Genomic DNA, 24,371 nt, shown 5'->3' on the forward strand with positions numbered 1-24,371 from the left:
ATGCCCACCATCGTGCAGGGGTGCCAGGAGCGCGACCAAAACTGGACAGCGTGTCCCCCTCGCGCGCAGGCTCAAAAGAAACGAGGGAAAGTACTGTATACCGTCTGCAGACCTGCAGCGAGGCCAAAGCCTCACTTTTTAACTCAGCAAAGTTTGAAATGATTAAATATATGTATTACACATTTTATCCAGAATGTTAAAGATGGGAAGAATAAAGAATCAATCATTTGTTTGATGTGGAGAGGAGCATGTTAGCTTCTGTGGTTTTTACATCTTTATTTAACTTTTTCAACTGGTTCCAAATTTTGAACAGTTTCCTTTATTTTTAATTGCACACGTAGATTACTTCAAATATAATAGTCTTTGGTCCCTCAAATTGTAAACACATGATTACCCAATGACCCAGCAATTACACTGTTATGTATAAACCAAAAATAATAAAAATGGTCTTAAAAGAAAATATTCTACCCAAATATTTATAAGAGCCCTATTAACCATAGCCTAAAGTTGGACAATGTAGCAGCGAGGAATTGCTAAACCTGAAAGAAGGCCGAACATGATGGTTGGACAAGAGGGAAGTAAAAAGGTAATAGAGGAAAGAACCAGGAGGCAAAGGACATTTAGAGAGGCCTAAATATACGCATGTACATATGTAAATATATATATAAAATGAAAGGGAAATAGAATTATGTACTCATCTCTGTATGTTAAGAATTAAGGGAGTAAGTACTCCTTTAACACAAGAACATTTTGTTCTAACAATCCGGTATTCTGTGATGCTCACCTTCCTGACACCATTGCTGAAGACAAAGCGGGTGCATAAGCAAATGTGATGAAGAAAGCTGATGGTGCCTGGCTATCAAAAGATATAGCATCTGGGGTCTTAAAGGCTTGCAGGTAAACAAGCAGCCATCTAGCTCAGAAGCAACAAAGCCCACATGGAAGAAGCACACCAGCCTGTGTGATCATGAGGTATCGATAGGATCAGTCATCAGGCATCTAAGACCCAGAATAAAACCATACCCAATGTGAATGAGGTAGGGCATGGAATGGAGACTCAATGTCCATCTGTAGACAATTGAACATCCCCTTACACAGGGAAGAAATGAGCCAGTCAGGGTGCAGTATAACACTTTTGAAACACACAACTGTCCTCCAGCTCTTTGGTGCTTCCTTCACCCCACTATCATGACCTCAATTCCACCTTACAAGTCGAATAAGACCAGAGCATGCACACTGCTACAGATAAGAGCCCGAAACACAGGGAACCCAAGATAGATAAACCCTTCAGGGCCAACAATGAGAGTATTACCAGGAGGATTAGAGGAGGGTGGGGGTAGAAGAATCAACCTAAAACCCCCTCCCAGGGGGACAAATAATGGAAAAGTGGGTGAGGGGCGACAGAGGATGATGTAAGATATGGAAAAATAATCTATAACTTAACAAGGGTTCATGAGGGAGGGTGGGTGGGGGGAGGGGGAAGAAATGGGGAGCTGATATCAGGGGCTCAAGAGGGAAGAGAATACTTTGAAAATGATGATGGCTACATATGTGCAAATGTGCTTGACACTTTGGAGGAATGCATGGATTGTGATAAGAGATGTAAGAGCCCCCAGTAAAAGTATTATTTAAAAATCCAAATATCTATGAAATGATTAATGGATAAACTAAATTTGGTATATTTCTACAATAGAATGCTACTTATCCATTAAACAAAAATATGAACCTTGAAAATATTATGCTAAGTGAAAGAAGCCAGATAGAAAAGCCACTTGGGATATGATGCTGTTTGTACGACATGACCATAAGAGGAAAATCCATGGAGTCAGAAAGCAGATTAGTAGCTCCCAGAGCCTGGGGCATAATTATTAGAATCCCTTACTTTTAAAAACAAACAAACAATCAAAACATATTGAGGTCTTTAGCCCACCGAGTACTGTTCTGTCAAACGGCCTTATAAATGGGACTTTATTTTTTTCAAATTGTTACTGATTTCTCTCACTAGTTTGTGTTGCACAGATTACCTTTTCCAACTGATTAGAAATGCAATCCTTATCATATACTAAATTTCCATGCACACCAGGGTTAAATTCTGGCTTTCTATAACTTACATAAAAATAACAATGTTTTAAAAAAGAGAAGATAGTCTAAAGAAAAGTAGAAAAATGGCCTGTTTTCAAAGAATTTAGATAACAATAAATGACTATGATATATGACAGGATTTCTGGTTAAGAATTTTGCTCCATAAACTAGTATCCTGCTTTTATGTCCTGAAAATCATTCAAAGGCAACAAAGAGTTGGACAGTGACAACATTAGGGACGGGGGGGGTGTGCTCAAAACATATTTTTAGTAAAAATTAGGAGACTAGATGTATAATCTTCAGACTCCAAAAGGATAGGTGAGATGAAGTAGGAGTTTCATGAAAAAAACAAAGACACAAAATTTTGGAGAGATTCTGAGGGTGGAGTAGGCTGTTAGAGTAATTATAATAAATTGCCAATTCAGAAGTATAGCCAGAATGCTCCTTAGTAGCCAGGATGGCAAGACTTCATCTCACATACTTGGACATGACATCAGGAGAGACGAGTAGCAGAAAAGGACAGGATGCTTGGTAAAGCATTAAACAAAAGAATACCCACAGCCAGATGGAAATGCACAGTGGCTGCAATAATGGGCTCAAGTATAATAATTGTGGGGATGGCACAGGAATGAGCAGTGTTTTGCTTTGTTGTACATAAGATTGTATGCACCTGAGCGAACTCAACAGCATTTAACATAAATAATAACAATATAGAACAATTTCCCAGACTTATTATTGTCTGAGTAAAAATAAACAAGATGTAGAATACTGTGCATATTACACCAAGTGCATTTAAAAAGGAAGAGCAACTTCATGTTTGTTTATGAACATGTTAAACTATTTACATTTAATTATCAGTCAAGGCAATCACAGTGGAAGGCGGAATCACATTGAAGGGAGAGTCAAAAGTGATGGGTCAAAGACTTCTTAGTTACAACTTGATGTATTTGTCGATTTCTAAACCATGTGGATATACTAAGAATTCAAACAGTTACTTATTATAAAAGCTTATTATAATATTATAAATATTAAAATGTAATATTACAATATTAGGGTATTGTGTTATTTAAATAATAATATTACAAAACAGGATCTTAGTTTTATGAGATAAGGATAGCTAGATAACATACTCAGTTTCCTTTGCTTCTTTCTTCTCAACCCACACATCAGTGATAGCACCTGGCAAGCTACTATCTTTGTTTATTCCACTTAGCTCTTGTAGAACTTCTGTTTCCAAATCATCAGGTTCTGCAAAAAAACAATACATATGAAGGACCGCGTATGAAGGCAAAATTAGTGTGGAGAAAACTGAATAAACTTTTTCCAAATTACCACTACCTAGTTTTAAGCTAATTTATTAATTATAACCAAACTTTAAATACTTTATCTATAGATTTTTAATCCTGTTATTATGTTAAACTTTAATTCAATTGTTTTCTGAAATAGAATTTTGCAAGTTCACTACAGTAAAAGTCTAAAAATATTGTATATGCTGTATTTTTATCCTAAATTCTTTTCTCTTTATTAAGATGTCAATGAAATGTAAATTGGTTTAAATAAGAGAAGCAACCTAAGCAAATCACTTTAAATGATATAAATATGCATAGACAAAATTATGAAGACAAGTAAGTGTGATCCCCTAATAGTGACTAAAGGGATCATTCAAATCTATCTTCCAGCAAGCACACAAGAAAACACAAAAATATTAGTTGGAGTTATTTTGAATATATATTCAAGGTACACTAAACATATTTTCCTAAGACCTAGAATAGTTAGTAACCAGGTTACCATCTCTATTTTCTGCCAGCAGTTCATTTTTTACCTGGTTGATATTTTCTAAAAATAAAACAAATCATGATGAAGAGTTTTTCCCTTCAGTTTGTTTCTCTTTTCCTCTCCAATTAATATCATCAATATCCTTGTTCAAGACACCACAACTTTTTTCTGAAATTCTGATACTCTTTCTCTCTCTCCATTTTCAAAGTTTCCAACCATTTGTTCTAGTTAAAATGATAATTATTATACCAGTCCTTAAAAGATAATTTTAACAGTTTTACTGGCATTTGATATCAGGAAGAGTTGTACAAGCATCACCACAACCAAATTTAGAACATTTTCTCCCCACCCCCCATGGTTAAATCGCTTTTAAAATGAGTTGTGTAATCACGATCAGTCCTAGTGCTCCCCAGCTCCCACATACATGTCCTTAATATTTTTATCATTTCTTTCTGGGGGATCACTAATACAAGGCAATAACTCTAGAAGCAAATACTTTTTTACTTTATTGTAGATATAACTGTCCTTCAGTACCTTAACCATAGAAATTTAGATATATGACATAAGAAGCATGAAGCCCAAAATATTTATTGTCTGGTCCTTTATAAAAAGTTTGTCAACCTCTGTATTGGCTAAACATCTTGATTAAATACCTATTTTTCATTTGTTTTAGAAGAAAAGATATGAAGTAGGTAGCAATTATGCTTTTGATACCTGTTTTTTAAGACACCAGCTGTAACCATGATTTTAATGACTAGGACTACTGAAGTAATGGCTGGGAACACAAGATGCCAGCACATGTCACAAGGTCTCTAAGATTCTTCTCATCTACAGGTGAGCTGCTCCCCTCCCCTTGAATTTAGCTGGCATTCAGCTTGTCTTGACCAAGAGGGTGCATTACACATGATGTTGTACGAGTTCCCAGACTAATTTTTTCCCACTTCATTTTTTAATTAATTGGGATTTAATACATATATCAGATCATTCCATAGTTCAGTCACGTAGAAATGTACAATTGCCATCACAATCAGTTTCCAGATGTTCTTTTTCTGCATGAGTCCTTGACATCATCTCCCTTTTATCCCCCCCCCCCCCCACTACCACTGTAACCTCTTCCCCACCGACACCTTTACTCTACTTGCTGCCCGTTTTCAAATCAAGAGAGCATTTTATTGGGGGCTCTTACAACAATCCATACATCAACTGTATCAAGCATATTTGTAGATATGCTGCCATCATTATTTTCTAAACATTTACTTTCTATTGAGCCCTTGCTATCAGCTCCTTTGACCCTCCCTCCCTCCCTCCCTCCACTCCCATCTTCATGTCCCCTTGGTAAATTATCAATTATTATTGTTTTCATATCTTACATAGACTGCCGTCTCCCACCCCCCATGGTTTCTGTTGTTCATCCCCCTGGGGTCGGGGGGACGTGGTTATGTGTAGATCATTGCAATCTGCTCCCCCTTCCTCTCCTTTTCCCCCTACGGTCCCCCTACCCTCCTAGTATCGCTACTTCCATTACTGTTCCTGGATTCCGAGTGTCCTCTTATCTGTACCTGTGTACCAGCTCCCGTCTAGCCCACAGTGAAAGGCAGGACTGGGGTCATGATAGTGGGGGGTGAAGAGGCCTCAAGGAACCAGAGGAATACTATGTGTTTCATCAGTTCTCTACTGCGCCCTGGTTGACTCATCATCCCTTCTGTGGAAGTTACATAATCTGGTGTCAATTTGCAAGGATTACGAGTGAGTGAAGGTGTTGAGTGTGGCCTGTCATTCAAGATATAACCAATGAGGCCTCTGTGTGGGCATGGCTTTCTTCTGAGAATTCTGGGAACTCTTGTATTTCTTCCTTGGAGGCGGGAGACACCTCTCTCTCTCTCTCTCTATCTCTCTCTCGTCACTCCCTGACAGATGCGCTACTGACAAGACACATGGACAGAAGCTGATGGAGTCAGACCTCTGGAGCCAGAGAAGCCATGTAGAGACCCCTGCCAGTGCTGAGATGCTTACAATGCCACTGGAGCCACAAGACTTTGTACCCACTGGCCTATGATCTTCCTGCATTGAGCATCATTGCATGTGCTTTGTGAGTCTGAAGAGTACTTTATAGATTGGTATCGGGCATATGGGCTAATATTGGACTTATGGACTTGATCTGGACTGGGATAATTTTTCAATATTCAATTGTTCTTGTATATAAACCTCTTTTATGCACATATACATGTTTATGAATTTGTTTCTCTAGTCTAACCAGACTAACACACCTTCCTGTGACCCTTCTGTGAGGGGATGTCCCATTTTCTACAGGTGGGTTTTGGGACTCTGTAGAGACCTCATTTTCAACAAAATGGGTTTTTTGTTTGTAGTCTTCTGGTACCTGTTACCCGATCCAATCGACACCTCACGATCACATAGGCTGGTGTGCTTCCTCTATGTGGACTTGTTGCTTCTCTGCAAGATGGTCACTTGTTTATCTTCAAGCCTCTAATGCCCCAGGAACCATCCACTTCCTTCACATTTGCTTATGCGCCCATTTTGTCTTCAGTGATAGTGTTGGGAAGGTGAACATCATAGAATAACAGGTTGTTAAAAAAAAGTGTTCTTGCATTAAGGGAGGGCTTGAGCAGAGGCCTGAAGTCCATCCACTACCTCAGTGTATTGTCATATAAATATATGTACATAGGTCAATACCTCAATTTTTATGAATTAATGTATTTACATATGTACACATCTATATTTATACCTCTAACCATAGCTTTGCTTCTTAGATCTTTCCTCTCTTTCCTTTTAACTTTGTCCTGCCCCACCATCACACTCACCCTTCACACTCACCCTTCTTCTGCCTCTTAGTAATTCCTTGCTGTCCTTTAAAGTTCATTAATCTTGGGTTTCATATACCAAAAAATGGAAAAGCCTATAACACAACTTCAAGAACGTGACCTCCAATGACAAAGCACCTTTGACATACACACCATAATATGAACAACAACAAAAGAAAAACAAACTAATACAAAAAATACAGAAAATTTTGGAAATCAGATCTGGTCTGGGCTGCATCATAGGCAGGGATCTACCAACAAAGCTTTAACTGTTCAAGTCAGATTTATGCCTTTGGTTTGCTATACTCATCTCTCCTAAGTACTCTGTTTTTGGACCCTTTCCTCCCATCCCTGAATTATAGAGAGGGAGAGTTCACTGGAGGCTTATTTTCCATGTAGTTCCACAAATGGGTCTTGGGCTCCCACTGTCATCCATCGCTTTCTGCACATTGGATTCTCACAACTTAGGTTCTGACGCTGGTCCCTCCTTCCACGTCTCCTTCGGTGACTGATGATGGTGTGCTCCTTTCTGTGCACTTAGTTGATATCTCACTTAGCTGGCTGCTTGTTTGGAGACAAGCGTTTAAGACCCCAGATGCTATTTTATCAGATAGCCGGGCACCATCTAATTTCTTCACCACATTTTGCTCTAGCACCACATCTTCTTTGTTTCCTTTCGGAGGGCAAGTATTGAGCAGGGCCATGATGTAAGAACTAATTGTTAGTACATTGGAGCTAGGATTTAGTGTGAGCCCCAAACCCAATTCTGGAGCTATGCTTTTAAAAAAAATTTGTTTTTACTTGGCAGTTAATACATACATCATATCATTCCATAATTCAATCGTGTCAAGCAGAATTATACGATCGATTCCATAATCAATCTCCAAATATACTTTTCCTTCCTGAACTTGTTGATATCATCTCCATTTTATCTCACCCACTCTCTCTGTACTCCCCCTCCCCAAAAACCCTTACTCTATTTGCTGTCCCTATAGGCTCTCCAATCTTGGGTTGCATTTATCGGGGGGGGAAAGAGAAACAAATAACACAACCTCAAGAGGGTGACCTCCAGTGACATACACACTGAGATAAACACTAATATGAACAAACATAAACACAACAAAATGTACTTCACTGGATTGCTGCAATAATACATATCTTAATGCAGCATAAAGGGCATTGATGTAGCAAGATGGTTTGAATGATCTCTATGTGTTTGAATTTTCTGATGCTTGCCTTATGTCCCAGCATGTGGTCTCTTTAAGAAACAGCAATATATATATATACATACATACATATATATATTACTGTTTGTTGGAGAGCTCTGAAAATATCTAGGAGGTCAAGTTGTTCAATTGTATTGTTCAGCTCTTCTGTTTATTGCATTTCTTATCTGTTGATCTATCTTTCTTTGAGAGCGGTGTATTCACATCATCTACTATAATTTTCTATTTGGTGATTTTTCTTTTCATTTCTTTGAGGACTGGTTGATGAATTTTCAGGGTCTTTCATTGGGTGCATATACAGTTATTATGGTTATGAGTTCTTGGTCTGTTGATCCCTTGAGCATTATGAAATGCCCATTGCTATCGCTCATTATCAGGTACCTTGAGGTTTATTTTGTCAGAGATTAATATTGCTATCCTGTTTTTTTTAATTGCCATTATTCTGGTAAAATTGTTGCCATCCTTTGACTCTCACTCTATTTTTGTCTGAGTCTGAGATGTGCATGAACTAAATTTTAAGATAACTGGTAGTTTCCATCTTGATATCTGGGAGCCTGAGCTAACATGAAAGATGACCAAATGCAGGAGGAGAGGGACTTATCTGAGTAGGTCCACCTGAGCCCTGCCAAGATCAAGGCATGGGAATAAAATCATGTTAGGCCATTCAGATCAGCATAATAACTATTTGATTATCACCTAGGGAACCCATACAAAAGCACAAGATTACAGAAATCACATTAACTATGCCTAGACTCAATTTCTGATACAAACACAATCAAATATAATACGTTAATTTGTTGTTTTAACATTAAAGTTCGGGAATGATTTGTGTGTGTGTGTGTGTGTGCGCGCGCGTGTATGCACGCGCGGCAGTAAAAAATAAAGGTAGTTAGTAAAAGTATTAATATATTTAACCTAACTTGTGAGTGATTATCTAAATATACACACACTTTTTATTTTTTATGTACAGAAGCCTGGAAATACAGAATTTAGCTATTTAAAGTTAAATATAACTCATTTTGACACATTATCATACCATCCAAATTTTCTTCTGGTTTCAATGATATCTGTGGAGATGTCTCCCTAAACTTTGGACTTTTCATTTCAACATAAGGAGAATCAACAGTAGCTGAGGGGTTTACTTCATGTGAAATACATTTCACTTCTTCTCCGATGATTATGGGCTTGTATTTTTCCCCTTCAGGAGAAATCTCTGTAAAACAAAAATGAAAAATTATGTTAGATTCTAAAAGTGACTTGAACATTACCTAAGAGCATTGAAAGCAGTGGTTCTCAACTGTGGGTCATGACCACTTTGAGGGTCGCCCGACTCATAGCAGTAGCAAAATGACAGTGATGAAGTAGCAATGGAAATAATTTTGTGATTGGGCGGTCACCACAACATGAGGAACTGTATGAAAGGGTCACAGCATTAGGAAGGTTGAAAACCACTGATTTAAAGGAAATAATGGTATTTAAAGGAAATTATAGCATTTAAAGAAAACTGAAGAGACAACCTATAGATTAGGAGGAAAATTTGGAGAACTTTAATATCCACTTACACCCTAACAACAAAATAAGAAAAGGCATTAAATAAATATTTCACCAAAAATGTATAGAAATGGCCACCGGGCACACGAAAAATTACTCAACATCATTAAACCAAGAAAAAGCAAACCAGCTGTTGAGTTGGCTCTGACTTGTATAAACACTATGTATTTTAGAGTAGAACCGTGCTCTGTATAATTTTCAATTATTTTGAGTTTTTGAAAATAGCTCCATAGATTTTGTTTTTCTTTTTCTGAGACATCGCTGGGGTTTCAAGATGCTAATATTTAGGTTAGTAGCCTGCTGCTTAACTATTTGTGCCACATAAGGAATTATCCTTAGTCATTCAAATCAAATCCACTACCATTAGTCAATCCTGATTGACAGTGATCCTCTATAGAGTTCCCAAGACTCTAACATTTTATAGTAGCAGACAGGCTCATCTTTCTCCCGAGAAGCAGCTAGTATGCTTGAATTGCTAACCTTGCAGAGAGCAGACCAATGCCTAATCCACAAGCCACCAGGGCCCTCACTAGTCATTACAGAGGTTCAAATCAAACCCCTCCACACTAGAATGGCTATTGTAGAAAATGAAAAATAATAGATGTCGAGAAATTGGAACCTTGTCCAATGCTTGTGGGATCACAAACTGGCACAACCCTTGTGGAAAAGTTTGGCAACTCCTTAAAAAGTTAGGTAAACCAGCCTGTGACCCAGAAATCCCAGACCTAGGGATAAAGCCAAAAGAATTAAAAGAACACAAACAGAATCATGTGCACATCAATGTTCGGTATAGTGCTATTCACAATAACCACTAAGTATAAATAACCTATATGCCCATTGACAGGCTAATCGATAAGCAAAATGCAATATATTTTTAAAATGGAATATTAGTCATAAAAAGAAAGGAAGCTCTGATATGTAATACAACCTAGACAAATCTTAAAGCATTGTACTGATTGAAATAAATTAGTCGCAAAGGATAAATAGAATTCTACTTACTGAAATAGGTAAATGCACAGAGACCAAAGCTTATTAGTGTTACTAAAAAGCAGAGGTGAGAGGGTGCCTAAGTAGCTATGTGGGAGCCCACTTTTGCAGCTAGTGTATCCATCCATCTCCTGGGGAGGTCTTTCTCTTTTTGAAGGCCTGCTACTTTATTAAACACGGGGTTATGTTTCCTGGGACCAGTCTCTCCTGATCACATGTCCAAAGTACAACAGGAGAGAAAATCTTGCTATCCTGGTTTCTAAGAAACATTCTGTCTGTACTTTTTCTAAAACAGACTTGCTTGTTCTTTTGGAAGCCCATGGTATTCTGTGCCAACACCGTAATTCAAATGCATTCTTTTGTGGCCTTCCTTTCCAACTTTCACAAACCTATGAGGGGCTTGTGTGGCATGGGCCACACACATACTTCTCAAAGTGACATCTTGCTCTTCAACACTTTAAAGAGGTCTGTGCAGCATCTTTGTCAACTACAATACATTGTTTGATTTGATGGCTATTTCCATGTACATTAATTGTGGATAAAAGGTGACATTTTTTGCTTTTGTCTGTTTATCATAATGCTGTCTTTGGAGCCAAGATTTCTGTTTTCTATACATTGAATGAAATGTAACCCATTGTGAAGGATGTATTCTATTTTCTATCTTCCTCAGTAAGTACTTCCAGTCCTCCTCACTGTCATCAGGCAAGGCTGTGTTAGCTGTACGTCCTAGTTGCTAATAAGCCTTGCTCCAATCCTGATGCCACATTCTTCATATAGGCCTGCTTTCTGATTATTTGCTCAGCACACAGATTGAACCAATGTGGTGAGAGGGTACAACCCACACCATTCCTGAATTTAAACCATGCAGTATTCCCTTGTTCTGCCTCTTGCTCCATGTATAAGTTCCGAACGAGCACAATGAAGTGTTCTGGAATTCCCATTCTTCTCAAGGGTATGTATAGCTTATTATGATCCACCCAATTGAATATCTTTGCTTAGCCAATAAAACAAGTAAACATCTTCCTTATAGCCTCTGTTTGAAACAAGATCCATCTGACATCTCTTATTCTATGTCCTCTTCTGAACACAGCCTAAACTGTTGGCAGCTTCCTGTCAATGTATTGCTGCAACTGTTGTTAGGTGACTTTCAACAAAATTGTACTTGCATGCAATCAATGATATTGTTTTATATTTTGAGCATTCCACTGTGTCCTCAATCTTTGGAATGGGTACAAATATGGATTTCTTTCGGTCAGTTGGCCAAGGCGCTGCCTTCCAAATTTCTTGGTAAGTGCTTCTAGTGCTTCATTGGCTTACTGAAACCTCTCGATTGGTATTCCATCAATTCCTTGAGCCTTGCTTTGGGCTATGCATTCAGTGCCACTTAAACTTCTGCCTTCAGCACCACTGGCTTCTTGCACATATGCCACCTCCTAAAATGGAATGTCCACTAGCTCTTACTGGTACAGTAACTCTCCTTCTCTGGATGCTTCCTGCATTGTGCAACATTTTGCCCATAGAATCTTTCAAGATTGCAACTCAAGGCTTGAATTTTTTCTTGAGTTCTTTCAGTTTCAGATATGGTGAGTGCACTCTTCCCTTTTGGTTTTCTAATTTTAGGTCTTTGCACATTTCATTTTAATATTTGGCTTCGTCTTCTCGAGCTTCCCTTTGAAATTTTCTATTCAACTCTGACTTAATCCTTCATTCCATTTTCTTTAGCTACACTATGATTAAGAGCAAGTTTCAGAGTCTCTTCTGACTTCCACTTTGATCTTTTCTTCCTTTCCTAACTATGATAAACTATGGATAACCTTGAGAAGAATGGGAATTCCAGACATTTCATTGTGCTCATGAGGAACCTGTACATGTACTCATTGTTATAAGCTCCCCATTGCCCGTCCTGCTCCACGCTCTCCAACCTCCCCTGTTATTCCTCACAAGAAACCATCAATGCCAGTCACTGTCTCTAGTTTTACCTATGCCGGATTTCATATAGAGAAAAACATACCTCACCCCACCTCACCCACCACCTCACCCCACCACCTCACCCCACTGCCCAAAACACCACTTCACTCTGCCTGATAGCAAAGCCACTCACCTCCCTGGTCAAAGGGAATTCACTGGAGGCTCAATCCCTTTGTGGACTTGGATTTGGGCAATGGATTTGGGATACCACTGTCACCTATAGCCTGCAAACCATTGGCTCTCACTTCTTTCTATTCTCTATGAAGCTGAGGGATAGCTGGATCACATGGAATTCATATTCCTGGTGGACTGCGGTAGAACCATATTGCTTTCCACAAGGATTGTGCATATACTTCCATTTGAGTCAGCTACTCAATGTTCCAAAGCATGTTTCACTTTTTCTTCTGACAGCCACTTTGGTCTTTTTACAATTTTCTGTCTTTTTAATGATCCTTTGCTTTATTCATGTATGATGTTCTGGATGTTACCTTACAACTCATCAAGTCTCTGTCATTAGTGTTCAATGAGACAAATCTTGAATTGTTCTTTAAATTCAGGTGGGATCTATATACTCAAGTTTGTATTTTGGCTTCTGTGTTCTTGTTTTACTTTTCTTCAACTTCAACTTACACATAAGCAATTGTCAGCCCTGGCCTTGTTTTGGTTGATTATATTAAACTTTTCCATAATTTCTTTCCCCAGATGAAGTCAATTTCATTCCACTATATTCCATATGATGAAAACTATGACTATAGTTACCATTTATGTTGTTGTTGTTTTTTTAAAAAAGCATTTGTATCTGTAGTGAAGTCGTCATTGGTGTTGCAAAATTCTCTTTGATCTCCAGTCTCATTTCTATTGCCAAGGTCATATTTTCCAATTACTGATTCCAAGATGAATCTAGAAATGCTCTTTTTAATGATGAATATAATGCCATTCATCTTGAACTTGTCATCCCAGGAATAGCAGACGATATGACTGCGTAACTCAAAATGGCTAATACCAGTCCATTTTAACAACACGCCTAGGGTATCAATCTTTATGCATTCCATTCATTTGTGATGAGTTAAAAATTTCCTAGATTCAATTTTTTATATTCCGTGTTCCAATTAATAATAAATGCGTGTAGCTGTTTCTTATTTTGGGTCATGGTACAGCAACAAATGGAAGTTCTGAATAGTTTACTCCATCTACGTCATTCAGGCTGACTCATCTTTGAGGACTCAGTGCTTTCCCAGTCATATTTTGAGTGCCTTCCAGGCTGAGGACCTCATCTTCTGGCATTATCTATGACCATGCTCAGTTGCTATTTCTTTGGTTTCTTGTGGCTATTTCCTCAGAAGCGGCCTAGACAATCCTTTTTCTTCCATTTGATTTACTTACTCCATGTTCCAAAGCAAGTTTCAGTTTCTTTTCTGACAGTCACTTTGGTCTTTTCTTTATTTTCTATCTTTTAAATGACAGTTCTTATTCTTCAAGCTCTGCTGAAACCTACTCACAATGGGTGACTTTTCTTGTATTTGCACACAAGTCACCGTAGTAGGACAAACTGACAAAGGAGTGGGAATAATAAAAATCCACTGCCATTGAGTGGATTCATAGTGAACCTCTAAGAGTATGGTTGCTTCTTTGAGTTTCTCAGACTCTACGAAGTCTTCCTTGGCTATCTAAGAATAACTTAATTACTTAAACATCTCTGCCCTACCTTTTAACTTATGTATATTTTCATTCTTACCATTTTCATATATTATCATTATTTGGTTTTATTTTTATCTATCCTCTAAGACAGTGGTTCTCAACCTTTGGGGGGGGACAAACAAACCTTTCACAGGAGTCACCTAAGACCATAGGAAAACACATATTTCCAATGGTCTTAGGAACCGAGACACCGCTCCTCTATCTGTTTATAGGCGAGTCCGCACACATGCAGATATGCCCACAGACAAGTACCTGGCGTGATGACATCATCACGTCAACCCCATCACATACACCCCGTACAAATACAGGTAGTATGTGACAGGGTTGGCACCATAATGTACTTATGCACATGTGTAGAGAGCAGCTACTGTGTAGAAAGCAGCTGCTGTGTTGAAAGCAGCAGTACTGGAGGTAAAATGACACTTCACAAATTATAATTACTGAGTAATGTAAAATCATGCACTGTAAAATTATCAACTACTGCAAAAAAATATCTGTAACGTAGGAACTTAATCTGGATGCCAATCGGTCTTTTTATATTCAGCTGTGGTTGATGTGAATGCTGTCCCTTTGTGATAGTAACAGGTATGTAAAAAAAAAACCAACACAAACTGAATGGTAAATCATAGGAAACTTTAATTAACTGTATTGACTGAACTATGCCATGTATCATCCTTTGTATCATTTAAGCTATTGTTATGACAATGGATCATGTAGAGAAGAAGGCTAAGAAAAGAAAACATAGTGAGGATTTTATATAGTATGGTTTTGCCTTAATAACTACAGCAGGAAATTGAGAAACTGCAATGTATTATTTGTTGTGAAGTTCTATCAGCCAAATCTGTGAAGATGAACAAACTAAAATGCCATTTTGATAGCAAGCATCCGAGCTTTGCTGGCAAGGATACCAACTATTTTAGAAGCAAAGCTGATGGACTCAGGAAAGCCAGACTTGAAATGGTGGCAAGTACCACAAACAAATGTAGCAGCCACTGAAGCTTCATATTTGGTGGCCCTGTATGATTCATCGGCAAATAATAGCAACAAAGACGCTGCCACAAGAGTTACAAGACATAATGAAGTGTCATAAGCTCTGTCAATTTTGTAAAGGGGTGCACTTTAAACAGTCGACTGTTTTCACAACTGGAAAACGAGTTGGATGAACCAAATAATGCTCTGCTATTTCACACTGAAGTGAGATGATTGCTGTGAGGAAGTTTTAAAATGTGTTTTTGAGCTTGATGTTGAACTCAAAACATTTTAAAATCAAAAAGCAAGAGTGCAGTTTAAAGCACTTTTCAGTGATAAAAGTGAACTGCAGAAAATAGCTTACTTGGTTGCCATCTTGAATGAGTTAAATTTATCACAGCAATGTGCCTCCATTTATCTGAAAATATCTGATCATTCCGAATGATTCAGCTTTGGCGGAAAAAAATGAAAATAAAATTTGCATGTTGCCTACCTTATCTGCTTTCATTGAGGATCATGACATTGAACCAGACAAAAGGATTATGAAGATAATTTCTGTGAAAGAACACTTGCACATGCTTGCAGATGAAATTTCATCATACTTTCCAAATCTACCTGACACCTCATTTGTACTTGCCAGAAGCCCATTCACAGTCAAAGTGCAAGATGTTCCTGAGATAGCACAAGAGGAGTTCACTGAACTTATTTACAGTGATGCAGTGAGACCTGATTTCTCTACAATGCCAGTTACAAAATTCTGGATCGTGTGTTTGCAGTCAGATCCTGCTCTGTCTGAGACTGTGTTGCACCTTCTTCTTCCATTTCCAACAACCTATCTTTGTGAAACGGGGTTTTCCAGCTTGTTGATTATCATGGCTAAACACATAAGTAGACTTGTTGTGGAAAATGATCTTTGTTGTGCTCTTGCAATGACTGCCCCGAGAATTTCTGATGTGGTGAGAAAGAAGCTATCTCAACCTTTGCATTAACATTGGCTTTTTCTGTATACTGTCGCAAAACGTAGCAATGTAGTTTACTGTTGTTATATTAAGACTGTTACCCATGCTACACCATGCTTCAAGACAAAATTTCATTTATTTGTAATTAGAAATAAATATTTCACAATATATAATTATATATTGCTTTTGTGATTCATCACTATGCTTTAATTATGCTCAATTTGTAACAATGAAAATATATCCTGCATATCAGATATTTACATGATGATTCATAAACAGTAGAAAAATTATAGTTATGAAGTAGCAATGAAAATAATTTTATGGTTAGGGGTGACCACAACATGAGGAACTATGAAAGGGTCACGGCATGAGGAAGGTTGAGAGCCGCTGCTCTAAGAGCTAGGATGACTTTTTACATTTCTTTTTTGGAGTCTTACAATAAAATACAGAATAGTGCTTCTTCCTAGTAAATAGTTTGTGAATTACATTTTAAAAAGACAATTAATAAAATATGGTATTTCTAAGTTCCAATTCTATGCAGATAAATTATTACTGGAGAATGAAAAAGCCCTGTTTTCGTAAGACTTCAATAGTATTATACATAAGTTACAGATTTAATCAATAAAATTTTACATAAGAGAAGGAGAATGTAAAGTTTTAAAATGAATAGTTCTAGGGGAAATAAATATCAGACTTTGTCCACAAAATAATCATAAATTTATTTAGCCATTTTTGAAAAAAATTTATTCTAGCATTATTTTTATACTAAATAGGCTCAGATTGAGTTTAAGAATATTAATTATTCTTTGTTTTTCTTTTATTTCTTGACTATAATTGCACAATTTCCTGATACAAGAGTATCAACAAATTAATTATGAATATGAAGGTAAATCTAAAAGTATTGCTACTGGGGTTTTAGTTCCTACACACACTATATTTTTCTAAATAAAATATGTTGAACCATCTCTGAGATCAGTGGGTGACTACATACAAGTTTTCTTTTTTTTTTTAAGTTGTCAAGGATTTTATCTTGCCTGGATCCACTATCAATGCTCATAGAAGCAGTAGTCAAGAGACCAAAGGACATCCTGCTTTGGGTAAATCTGCTGCCCAAGACCTCTTTTAAAGTGTTGAAAAGCAAGATGTTACTTTGAGCACTAAGGTGCACCTGGTCCATTCCATGGTATTTTCTTTTTCTTAAAAAAAAAATCATTTTATTAGGGACACATACAACTCATAACAATCCATACATACACCAATTGTGTAAAGCATACTTGTACATTCATTGCCCTCATCATTCTCAAAACATTTGCTCTCCACTTAAGACCCTGGCATCAGCTCCTCATCCCCACCTGCCTCCCCACTCGTCCTTCCCTCATGAACCCTTGATAATTTATAAATTATTTTGTCATCTCTTACACTGTCAGACATCTCCCTTCACCCACTTTTCTGTTATCCATCCCCAGGGAGATTATATGTAGATCCTTGTAATCGGTTCCCCCTTTCCACCACACCTTCCCTCCAACCTCCCGGTATCACTACTCTCACCACTGATGCTGAAGGGATCCTCCACGGATTCCCTGTGTTTCCTGTTCCTATCTGTACCAGTGTACATCCTCTGGTCTAGCCAGATTTGTAAGGTAGAATTGGGATCATGATAGTGGGTGGAGGAAGCATTTAAGAAGTAGAAGAAAGTTGTATGTTGCATCGTTGCTACACTGCACCCTGACTGGCTCGTCTCTTCCCCGCGACCCTTCCATAAGGGGATGGCAGACAAACTTTCTAAGGAGTACATTTGTTTTTGTGTTGTTAGGGTACCTTCAAAATAAAGGATACCCTTTTTCCCCATGGAAAAACAATTTTGAGGTCAGGGCTTAAAAAAAAAAGTATAACAAAACACCTTTCTTAAATCTTTGAAGCTTTACAAATTTACACAAAAGTTACCTCACATAGAACAACCATTTGTAGAAGAATCAATTGTTTTAAAGAAGTTAAGAAAGACCACAGAAATTAATTCAAGGCTGAGATGTCAGCTCAGAAAGTTATGGCAGCTATTTTGGATTTTGTTTTTAAATCTAAAGGGCTCAATTTGACAGATTTTCTTGAAGGACATGGTACAATCACAAGGACTTAATATAACAAAGTTTCAAGAAAACTGAAAACTGCATAGGTGAAAAAGAGGCCAGCCAGCAAAGAAGAAAATTTTGGCTCCATCGTGCCAATGTACCTGCTCAAAGGCTGTCCTAAGAGATTTTGTTGGGAATCCTTACACCTGATCTTGTCCCTTGAGACTTCTTTTTGTTCATAGAACTCAAAATCATTGAAAAGAACATGATTTGAGTTCCTCAAGCATGCCAAAACTGCTGTTTAAATGTGGCACAAACTGGAGTGCAGAATTTGAGGGGAAGGTTTAGTGGAATAAAAACACTGTTTCCAAAAGTGTCCAGACCTAAATGCAGGATATGAGAAGAAATTGTTTGACATTTTGTTTAATAAAAGGTATTGGTGATTTTGTAGCAATACCACTAGGCTTGCCTTCATACACCCACTTTGTGCTTTTGCACTTTTTCAAACAATTGATCAAATATACATTTTAATTAAAATATTTTCCCTTTTACATTAAAGAAAATTCTAGAAGATTAATAGCTAAGGTATTTACTCTTAATAAGGAAATAGCAACCTACTTTTGTCAGTTTAGTAACATATGTTAAGTGCTCATACTTCTGGATATTTATAAGCATCTGGCTATTTTTTTACATCCAGCATGTTAACAGCCTCACCTCCTAGGTTATTTTTTCCTCCTACTTTGAATATGAGTTTCAAGCAGCGGTTCTCAACCTGTGGGTCGCAACTCCTTTGGGGGTTGAACAACCCTTTCACAGGGGTCGTCTAAGACCATCGGAAAACACATATTTCCAATGGTCTTAGGAACCAAGACATCACTCCTCTATCCATCTCCAGGTGGGTCCACACACATGCAGATACATCCACATAGGAGTATCCAGCGTGAAGACTGTTACCCATGTTACACCATGCTTTAAGACGAAATTTCATTTATTTGTAATCAGAAATAAATATTTCACAACATATAATTACATACTGTTTATGTGCTTCATCACTATGCTTTAATTATGTTCAATTTGTAACAATGAAAATACATCCTGCATATCAGATATTTACACAATGATTCATAACAGTAGAAAAATTAGTTATGAAATAGCAAAGAAAATAATGTTATGGTTGGGGGGTCACCACAACATAAGGAACTATATGAAAGGGTGACAGCATTAGGAAAGTTGAGAACCACTGGTCTAAAGAGAGATAGAGACAGAGAGAAAAAAAGAGTATGCAAGAGGGATGCATATACACATTCACGCCGAGGCACAGCTTCCAAAGAGATCAAAACTACATTCTACTTCCTGATCAGTGGAATAAACAGTTGATTCAGAAAACCGATTTTATATATGAATAATCTTCTTTATGTGTAAATACAATAACCAAACCAAAATCATACCCATAGTCATTGAGTCAATTCTGACTCAGAGTGACCTTATAGAACAGAGCAGAACTGTCCCATAGGGCTTCCATGGCTGTAAATATTTGTAGAGGCACACTATTATATCTTTTATCTCATAGGAGCTATGATACTGAGACCCAAAGACTCGTGGATTCTGAAAGTTTTCCTACAATGTACCCTCTTTGATATCCATCATACCAGCTACACGTATCTTTTCGTCAATCTGTTTCCTGAATCCACATTAAAATGTCCACCATCCATCTTATTGGTTTGCTCCTGTATCTTTCTTATCAAAGACATTTTTCCTATGGTTGTACTTGCTAGATTGTCTTCAGACACATTTTCTTTGTCTTTTAGTTTTAGAACCTATCCAGGTCGCATGAGATAAAAAACAAGACTACCCAATTAGGGACAATTCACAAGAAAATATGACCATTCTCCACTTCAACAGAAAATTAGAACAACCACAACAAAATTTATTATCAATAACTCACTTACAAATCCTAAAAGTTTTCTATTTTTAATAAGACATCTCTAGTACAATAAAATTTGTCTCTGCTTACCACTTCTAGTAGTTGTGTTTTCTAACAGTTCTGTTTGAAGTTGTAATTCAGCTTCTCCAAGTATCTTCAGAACAGAATCTGTAGGACTTTTCCCCCAGACTTTTCTTGGAGATCCAGAAGGATCTAACTTAATAACGTTTCCCACTGTGTGTTCTATAAGAAAAAGATACAAAGAAATATTTTTCAAAGATAGGCTAATTTCACTGTAAGGAAAATCTTGAATTTTCTATCTAAATGAATGATTAAGAAAAAATGAGTTTATTTCACAAAGAGTATGTGATGATGATCCTTAAAAAAAAGATTTACATAAAAAGATTAATAGCAAGACCTGAACAACCATAAACAGCAATGAAAAACAATAATAAATCCATAAATGCCTTTTAGAGTACCTAATTTGGGTGAAAAGAAAATAGAAAAAGGTAAAATGATATCTTTATGAATTTAATAGAAAAGAATAGAAAATAAATCCAAAGAAAAAACTACAAGGATTTTAAGGACACAGAAAAGTATTTCTAAGAAAGTATCTTATTTTATCTTATGTCATAAGTATGTTCATAAGTTTGAAACTGATATCTGCTTGATAGTAATATTAGTTTAAACATGTTAGTAAAATTCAACAAATGAAAAATAGAAAAATGATCGTGGAATCTTGAAACATTAATATTTTAGAACATGAAACATTTACAGGTAGCTAGCTAGTAGGACTAGGCAAATATATTACCAAATGTTATGGGGTATACATTACGTAGACTTCCAATAGTAACATAAAAACCCACAGTTATTGAGTCAATTCCAACTCATAGCAACCCTCCAGAACAGAGTAGAAGTGCCACACAGGGTCTCCAAGGCTGTAATCATCACAAAAACATAACGCTACTCTTTCTGCCTTTGAGCAACTGGTCGGCTTGAACCATATAAACATAGTAGTTTTCCCCTCTCTAACATTGCCATCAGTATTCACCAGAAATCCAGAGCTGCACACAAAGAGCACTCCGAAAATGTCCAGTTCCAGCCCTAACTAACCGTGGAAACTAGAATTACTAATGGTTACTAATGGTTAGAGAGTGTAGAAATTCCCCAGATTTTTCTTTCATTTCTCCCTCATTTCCCAGCCCCTCAGTCCATGGTGGTGGAAGCAGTGTGTGGTAATGGGACTCCATAGAAGGCAAATGGAGGGAGAGAAAGTTTCTTTCTGTTTAGTGACCATACAGTCACAAAAGCCTGTACCAATCCGTATTGTTATTTTTTCCCCACCTTTTGGCTGCTTGATAAGTACACAGTAGAGAAAGACAACTAAAGTCTCGCTTTCTATCCAGATAAACACAAAGAGGAATTCTAGGAACAAACAAACAAACAGAAAAACACTAAAAAACAACAGATATAGAGAAGACAAAAAAAATAAATCTGATAAAAGTTTTTATGATTACCTGGGCTCACAAATACCCCCCCCCCCCACCTCCTACCCCCTCGCATGGATCTGATCCTATTCAGCATAACAAGGACTCTGAGAACTGAGCTAACAAATACATCAGGTCCCAGCCTAGTTACTGCTGTTGCACATAAGATCTACATGGCAATGTGAATATATTCAATGGAATAAATTAAACAGAAATTGGATGGATATTGGAACCACAGGCCACAGAACATAGGTAGGAACTTGTGCTCTAAAACAAAATGAATCATTTGCCTGTTAGAATAAACATAACAACATTCTCCACATGATTTAAACAAGGCCCACATTCTCCTAATGCAATATTAAAAATATACAGTACACAATTCAAAATGACTCAGCTTAAGAAGACAATTTTAACCTTCATGGGAGAATGTAATCCATAATAACACAAATGTTGAAATTATCTGACAAAGGCTTTAAACAGTGATTATAAAATGCTCCAGGAAATAATAATGACAGCTACGGAACAGAAAGCCCAAGAAAAGACACAAAACATAAAATCACATGAAATTTGAATTTCAATGTAATCAACAAAATTTTCTTTGGAAACGAAGTCATGTGTATGCATTTACATGTTATCTTCTGCTGCTTCTGTATTATATGGCAGAGATGAAAAGATATAACAGACTATGTGGCTCAGAAAGACTGAAATATTCACATTTGTTTTTTCTATTTTAAAAGACTCCCCTCTGTACTCAGAATCAATCCATACTGTCTGACAGAGCCATTATAAAAGGATCTTCATGATCTGGCTCTCTTACCTCTGCCAAGGCTTCTTGAGTGTCATCATCTGCTCTGATTTCTGAACATTAGCCAAACGAGACACATAGAACCCGTCCCCTGAGATTTTGCCTGCTCACTTTCCTCTGAATCCAAGCCATCTCTTCTAGCTAAAAAACTCTGCTAGGCTTTTCAATTAGTTAACTTATACCTTATTCTCGGGACATCTTTTACTCTACAACAGTTTTTCTCTTGGTTCTCAGAAGATTGGTCATGTCTTCTTATGTACAGGATCCACGGCCATGGTGGCGTAGTGGTTCACATTGAGCTGCTCACCCAGAGGTCAGCAGTTCAAAAGCTTCAGTCCTCCTCAGGGGTTTTCTACTCCCATGAAGAGTTGCCATCTAGGTAACTTATGGGGCAGGTCTACCCCAACCTACAGGGTCACCATGAGTCAGAATGGACTTACTGGTAGTGAGCTGCTTTTTTGTTGTTATTATTATTGTTTTGGATGTATAGCGTCTGGAAGACTTGGTAGCATAGTGGATTAAAGCATTGGATTGTGATTTGCAAGGTCAGCATTTCAAACCCACCAGTCACCCTGTGAGAAAAAGTTGAGGCTGTCCACTCACACAAAGATTTATTGTCTCAGAGTTTCTAAGGAGTAGTTCTGTCCTAAATGGTCACTGTGAGTCAGAATCAACACAATGGCAGTGGAGTAGGATGAATAGGGTCCTATGAGTTGGAATTCACCTTGACAGCAAAGGTTTTGCTTTTTAGTACTTTTACAGTAGCCTATGCTGGTTTCTATGGAGCTCTGGTGACAGTGATTATGAGTTAGACTGCATTTTTCAAGGCTAGCAGTTTGAAACCACCTGCTGCTCTTCTGGAGAAAGATGAGGCTTTCTACTCCTGTAAAGAGTTATAGTCTCAGAAACCCACAGGGGTCATTCTCCCTTGTACCACAGGATTGCTGTGAATTGGAATTGACTTAATGGTAGTGAGTTTTGAGACACTTGCTTCTATGTCTTTATTTATCAATGGCATCTATATTAATATACCACTTAGTAACTAAAATTGCCTGTTTGCTTGCCTTCCTTCCTACTTGTCCCTAGGACCCTTAAAAGAAGACATAATATATTAACATTACTGTATACCCATTGTTTAAGAATATTTGGCATATAATAGATATTCAATAAAGATTTATTGAATAAATACTGTTGAATAAATGCTTTCAAGTCTTTGGATTTTTCTCCAAAGCAAGAACTTATATAAAAAACAATTAATCAAACAAATTCTCTAAAAGAACCTATTTGACAGACTTGTCCTTTTATAATGTAATCTCCATACAAGCACATGTTTTTGTGTTGTTCATTGCTATATCTTCAGTGTATGGACAATACATGACATATAGTGATGTCTCAATAATTATTTGCTAAATGAACGAATCATTAAGTTAGACCTTCTCAATACCCCTGCTAAATAAGTGCCGAAGGTCTTTTTTTCATATTTTATCAACGTTCACTACTATAATTCTTATCAATAATCATTCCTAACCACAGGTAACTGATATGGGTTAGCAGTTAAAGTAACACAATTAACATGTATTTCCAGTATCCTCTCTCACGATACACACTCTTGTAATACAAGGATTTCCTGTCTCAGGTCTGAGTAGTTTCTTCCACTCTTCATATCTTACTAGCTGGGGCTGTGCCTCTACTACCCTCATCTCAGTCCCTCTAGGTGACATTCCTTCACATGGTTTTATGTGGACAAGACTACAGTCAGAAACGAAACTTTGATTCATACTTTCAGTTGCAGAGAAAGATGCATCTAATGTTAACTCGTCCAGAGGAATCACCAGGTGGCCACCTGCTTCCCACTTCTTCCGGTCAGATGGAACAGACTTTTCTTCTTCGTGCTCCTTGGCATCTTCGTGAGAGCTCATCTCAGCAACGTCTGAGCAGTGCTGCCTGCCTTTCTCATCTTCCTCTTGAGCTTTAAGATTTTGATTTAATCGACGTAGTATTTCTCGTTTATTCTGAAAGAGTTATAACCAGGTATTTTAATATGCCCATTT

General features: G+C 37.4%; 1 protein-coding gene across 14 annotated transcripts in view; it reads right to left on the reverse strand.

Annotated features, from left to right (window-relative positions):
- Window positions 1-24,371, reverse strand: part of NEK1 (NIMA related kinase 1) — a 231,566-nt gene that overhangs the window by 30,465 nt on the left and 176,730 nt on the right. For all 14 annotated transcript variants that reach the window (XM_075564253.1, XM_075564248.1, XM_075564257.1 and 11 more), the window contains 4 exons: window positions 24,101-24,332; window positions 20,119-20,271; window positions 8,943-9,119; window positions 3,213-3,330 (listed from right to left, as the gene is read on the reverse strand). In XM_075564253.1, coding sequence (XP_075420368.1) covers window positions 3,213-3,330; window positions 8,943-9,119; window positions 20,119-20,271; window positions 24,101-24,332 — 680 coding nt within the window. The remainder of the gene's footprint in view (window positions 1-3,212; window positions 3,331-8,942; window positions 9,120-20,118; window positions 20,272-24,100; window positions 24,333-24,371) is intronic.

The sequence above is a fragment of the Tenrec ecaudatus genome, chromosome 12 (genome assembly GCF_050624435.1).
Source record: "Tenrec ecaudatus isolate mTenEca1 chromosome 12, mTenEca1.hap1, whole genome shotgun sequence".
Classification (NCBI taxonomy): Eukaryota; Metazoa; Chordata; class Mammalia; order Afrosoricida; family Tenrecidae; genus Tenrec; species Tenrec ecaudatus.